The 5,884-nt window shown below is 38.5% G+C and overlaps 2 protein-coding genes across 2 annotated transcripts; both read left to right on the forward strand.

Moving 5' to 3' along the window:
• Positions 1-756: 756 nt before the first annotated feature.
• LOC125778474 (PI-actitoxin-Axm2b-like) lies at positions 757-1,321 on the forward strand. Its single transcript, XM_049456462.1, has 2 exons — positions 757-1,052; positions 1,126-1,321. The coding sequence occupies exons 1-2, from the start codon at positions 971-973 to the stop codon at positions 1,311-1,313; spliced, it is 270 nt and encodes an 89-aa protein (XP_049312419.1). The 5' UTR covers positions 757-970; the 3' UTR covers positions 1,314-1,321.
• Positions 1,322-3,747: 2,426 nt separating this feature from the next.
• Positions 3,748-4,242, forward strand: LOC125778505 (boophilin-G2-like). The gene is made up of 2 exons (XM_049456685.1): positions 3,748-3,947; positions 4,015-4,242. The coding sequence occupies exons 1-2, from the start codon at positions 3,866-3,868 to the stop codon at positions 4,191-4,193; spliced, it is 261 nt and encodes an 86-aa protein (XP_049312642.1). The 5' UTR covers positions 3,748-3,865; the 3' UTR covers positions 4,194-4,242.
• The last annotated feature ends 1,642 nt before the right edge of the window (positions 4,243-5,884 follow it).

Genomic DNA, 5,884 nt, shown 5'->3' on the forward strand with positions numbered 1-5,884 from the left:
CCAAGCTAGTCTACAGCCAATACTAAAGCTCACTGCATTAGGTTTTGTAAGCAGGCATTCTCCATAGGTAAGTAGGTTAATATCATATAGGTACCCAGTCATATAGGAATAGGAAGAAACTAAAAGGTAAGTGAGTTGGGCACTCGGGGTAGCTTAGGGATATTTGATTCCCTGTTTTTCCGCTCCTTTAAGTGTCGTTTGATGCTTTAAACCTTAGAGGAACACCTTAGGTATCGGAACACTGGCATCTCAGCATACCACACAGAGTAACTTTGGCGTTCTGTAGATGTTGGACAGATCAAAATGCTCTTACTCGTAGGACAAAAGGAAGCTTAGTAATATTGTAGGGGGCATCACTGGGCTCTTACCCTTAACATCCTTCAGATAATTTTAAAAGTAGTTTCGGCTGATTTGCGCAGAGGTTGATGAAACGCTGAAACATAATCAACCAACCTAACTTTGAATATTAAGCGGAAAACATGGATTAAAGTTAATAGGACCTTCATGGTAACAAGCTTAAGCCCAATTTTTTATTCTTAAAATAAAAAATTTCCTATATATATATTTTAAAAGAAGAACAAATAAGATAAGAAAACGAAAGATTCTAAAAATAACGAGTAAAGCGAAATTGCACAATCCACAAATTTTTCGTTTATAAAACCCATTTCAACTGCAATCTGCAATACAAAGAATATGTTCAGAACAAAATTCTTTTAAACTTAAAAAAATCGGTTTCATTGAAATAATACAGCTGGTTGTAAGTGAAACACCTGTTTCATTAACATACAGACATATATTGAGTCAAAAACAAGTGTAGACACATGACATAATAATGAACAACTGGAATTCGTACCAATCCTTTTTTAATCGATTATTTCTCGCAGCCATTTTTTGCTTATAAAAGCTGCTTGTGACCCTGCAAAAATTATCAGTTACTGAAATCACAACAACTCAATAACAAGCTACCAATATGAAGTTCCTTGCTTGCTGCTTAGTTTTGGCTGTCTTCCTTTTCCTGGGACAAACTCAAGCGCAATGTCCGAATGCGCCACGTAAGTGAAGAAAGAATATAATTGTATTACATCCATATTCATACTTAAAAAAATAACTGTTTCATCCCTGCAGAATACTACAGCTGCTCGGGTGGCTATCACAGCGGTAGAAGTGGCGGCGGTTGCTATGGTGGCACCAGATGGTATTACAATCCGAACACTAGAAGTTGTGGCAGCTTCTATTACAATGGCTGCGGCGGTAATTCGAATCGTTATTGCTCATACAGCGCCTGTCAACAGCGGTGTTATTCACGTGGTTAAGAACTTAGATTAATAAGTTCGATATCTAATTGGAATACATATATGTATGTATGTATAACCAAAAGTCGATATATCAATATGAAATAAATATCTTGACATTTTGCAACTCTAAAAAAATTTGATTGTTGTTTTTTAAGTATACATTTTTACTGATAATTGGAGTGCTTAGACTTCTTTATAGTGTCTGATCAGTGCCAATCGATACTCAGAACTTCATAGTAGAGTCCGACCTATTAAATGGCATCGCTCTTTTGATTTAGTATCAGTCGGACACTACTAAGTACGTTACAAAGTAGTCCATACCCAAAAAAAAGATATGCGATACAAATTCTATAACATTTCATAAACTTATCAAAATACCGCACTTAGCGCTAATTGGCCCGAAGAGGCTGCGCTCTTACCCTCACAATACTTGATTTAAAGCCCTGGGTAAAAATAATACACAATAATATCTCGGGGTCTAAATTCGGAAGGATCCCATATAATAAAATATCTATATAGCCCGGATAATCTTTACTCTTTAAGGAAGAATTTATGCGCCATTTTTTGTACCAGATTACTTTGAGAAAGGGGCAAGTATGGTCACTTTGTGGTCGGCAAAGGCAATGTGTAATGGGGTATAGTTTTGCTTCCGGGTAAGCAGTTACAGTTGAAGAACTACACCAAATTCTTACTCTTTTGACCTCGCCGCGCTCCCTGGAAACGTGAGTAGCCCTGCGTAAGACGCGATAGCCAACCCATGAGGAGCCTTGTTGAGACAAAGGGCTCGCTATATAAATATATACAAAGCTTTATACTACTAACCTAGCGAAGTTTTGCGCTGATGAGAAGCTGGAGCGCGCTTATGACAACTGCCTCCCGCACGATGTACTTGTAATTGTAAATGTGCTTGGCGATTTTAACGCCAGGGTAGGCAGAGAAGACATATTTGGTTCAACAGTCGGAAAATTCAGTCAACATAGCGAAACCTCTCCAAATGGGTTGAGACTAATCGATTTCACAGCGGCCCAAAATATGATTGACTATAGTACTATATTCTACATGACTTGCACTTCTGCTATCTGTGAGCACTCATCACCCGAAGAGGCGAACCCGATTCTCCAATCGATAACGATGGAATAGATGTTTCATTGCCCAACTGTGATCAGGCTCGAATAGCAATTACCCCCATAAGGACAACAAAACAACAGGGGCCGAAGGATTAACGGCCGAGCAATTCAAACACGGCGGCGAAGAACTGATAAGGAGCTGATCAGCTTGTCCGAGGATTGGAAATTGCTCTGCCCAATCCACAAAAAGGGTGAACCTACAATCTGCGCCAATTACCCTGGGATAAGTCTCCTCAACATCGCATATAAGGTTCTATCGAGCGTACTGTGTGAAAGACTAAAGCCCACGGTCAACATTGACTGATTGAATCCTATCAGTGTGGCTTTAAGCCTGGAAAATCTACAACTGACCAGATATTTACAATGCGCCACGTCTTGGAAAATACCCGTGAAAAGAGGATCGATACACACCACCGCAGAGCTGAATAAAGAAGGTACAAGTTTCCACAAGAGTGTACAATTGCTAGCTTACGCCGATGACATCGGTATCATTGGCCATGGTAATCGGCCCGTTAGTTTGGTTTTCTCCAGGTTGGGCAATGAAGCGAAGCAAATGGTTCTGGGAATGAACGAGGACAAGACGAAATACCTCTTGCCATCAAACGAATAGTCATCGCATTCGCGACTTGGCTTCCACGTCACTGTTGGCAGTCAAAACTTCGAAGTCGTAGATAAATTCTTCTATCTTGGTACCAATATTAACACCAACAACAATGTCAACCTCGAAATCTAACGCATAACAACTTTTTCCAATAGGTGCTACTTCGGACTGAGCAGGCAATTGAGAAGTAAAGTCCTCTCTCGACGAACACAGACCAAATTCTATAAGTCATTTATCCTGCTATATGATGCAGAATCATGTACTTAGGATGGCAACATCTAATGTATCGGCGTTACGAGTTTTGAGAGAAAAGTTCTGCGAAAGATTTATGGTCCTTTTTGCATTGGCAACAGCGAATGCCGTATTCTATGGAACGAGATATTCGAAGATACTGAGATAGTTCAGAGGCAGGGGCTACGCTGGCTAAGATCATGTTGTCATAATGGATGAAAACATCCCAGCTCTGAGAGTATTCGAAGCAGTACCTGCCGGGGGAAGCAAGGGAAGTGGAATACCTCCTCTCCGTTGGAAAGTTCAAGTGGAGAAGAGCATTTTAGAATAATCTATAATAAGCAGAAAAATTAGTTCACTTGTTTTCTAAAGCAACACACTTTTTTATGTAATTTAAAAATACACTCTTTTAATAAAACAGATGTTCAGCTATTTATAAAAAAACAATAGAAATATTATAATATAAATATGAATTAATTCTACAGGTGAAAACAGTGAAATTTTAAAATATAATTTTCGATATTGTAACTTTCGGTATAAAAGCAACTTCTGGGGTTGGAAAAATTATCAGTTTCTGAAACTAACTACTTCAACTCACTTACTAAATCAACATGAAGTTCCTCGCTTGCTTTTTAGTGCTGTCGATCTTCCTCTTCCTTGGACAAACTCAGGCACAATGCCCGAATGCGCCAAGTAAGTAAACAAAAAATATATTTTTTTGCTACAGAAAATATATTATTTTGACTACTGTCGTCCACAGGATACTACGGCTGCTCGGGTGGTTATCATAGCGGTCATGGTGGATCCGGTTGCTACGGTGGCACCAGATGGTATTACAATTATGGAGCTGATGCGTGCTACAGTTTCTACTATAACGGCTGTGGCGGTAACTCGAACCGTTATTGTTCGCTAGCAGCCTGTCAAAATAACTGTGAATAATAGTCAAGTGTAATCAAATGCAATGGACCGGTTTTTGAGCAATAAAATAATAGCATGACACATACAAAACGAGTGTTCTTTATTTTTTAGTTAAAATATCAAAAAATATTAAGAATGTTGGGAATTTAGTTGGGCTTCCTGAGTCCCTAGTGTATGCTAAAACAGTACAAATACTTTGAGGATTGTAAAGCACTCCATAAAAATTTGCTCAGAAGCTATCATAAGAACTTAGGATATTAATTAAATCATAACTTCCAGTTCATGTTCGACTAAAAAACTAACCAACTTGCTACTTTTCATGAGGTTCAAACCATTGTTAGCGTTTATTTCTGAAAAAAATTTCGGATTTCTGAAAAAACTTCGGATTCAACAGGTTTTTGATATGATACACCAGATGCCATCTGATCATATATTACTCGGACTGGTCCATGAACCGAAACTATTATTTTTTTTGTTATCGTTAAAAATGTTTTCGAAGTTTTTTGGGAAGTCTACTTTATCACAAACACCAGTGCCTCATATGATTCGAAAGTCCACCTCTCTTAATGACGTTAACAATGAAACAGTTAACGAAACATTGCTGGAATATCATCGTATTGTCATCATAATGATAGTAGCAGAGGATTTCAATATTTCTTATGGATGGAATCAACATATTTTGGTTAATATTTTGTGTATGCAGAGTGTTAAAGCTAGACTCGTACCAAAGGTATAACATAAATCTGAAAATTACATCTAGTAGAGGTCGACAACAATGCTTGAAGTATCTGAGGATCCTACATTCATTACTGGTAACAAGCCGCGAGTTTATGAATATAACTACGAAGCTGTCCAACAATCTAGCGATGGACGCTCCAAAAATGTGCTGAAACCGAAAACAACACGCCGAAGTCGGTCAAAAATCAAGGTGTTGCAGATAATTTTCTTTGATAAATGTGGTTTGTTTCTATATGAGTTCATTCCACATGGTTTAGCGGTCAATAAGACATACTTTACCCTTACCTATACTTTACTCGCCTATACCTTTTATAGGCGACTACGTAAAACAGTTCGTCGTAAACGACCAATTGGGCTTTGTGTACCTTTTTCTGGTTTCAGAACTGGAAAATCCGCTTCGGCACTAAAGACCATGCTAGCCGAGGCTTATAAAAAGTATATGGAAAATTTATTTACCTAATAATAACCCCTTAACTGCAAATCGCCTAGATTTCGAATGCAAGTTCTAAATCTAGGCCTAATAGAGAATGTTCAGCGTCTCTCTCATGCCTACTAAAGCCTCTCGGACTCGCATGTGTTGCCAGTAATTTGTGACCTATAATAAGGTCCAAAACCGTCCTTTAATCTTTTGAAGTCCGTATGAGTTAACTGTTTGCGTGTTATTCTTCGGGTCTCTTACACATTATCTTGGCGATCCAGCATTTCTTTAAGACATTCCGTTTTACACTCAATCTCAGCTATTTCGTTTTCCGAAAGTCGCTTTGAGGCCTGGAACATAGTACATACATATGTATGCACCCGCTTTTCGACAGCTACCACATCTACTGGCTCCCTACTACTAAGAACATTCTCTGACGTAATACGATATTGAGATGATTGAAGATGTACGCAAACTAATATTGCAAGATTGTCATGTGACCTATCTTCGGATTGAGACAACCATGGGTATTAGTGGGGCTAGCATACATTCAAGG

Source organism: Bactrocera dorsalis, chromosome 1, assembly GCF_023373825.1.
Source record: "Bactrocera dorsalis isolate Fly_Bdor chromosome 1, ASM2337382v1, whole genome shotgun sequence".
Taxonomy (NCBI): Eukaryota; Metazoa; Arthropoda; class Insecta; order Diptera; family Tephritidae; genus Bactrocera; species Bactrocera dorsalis.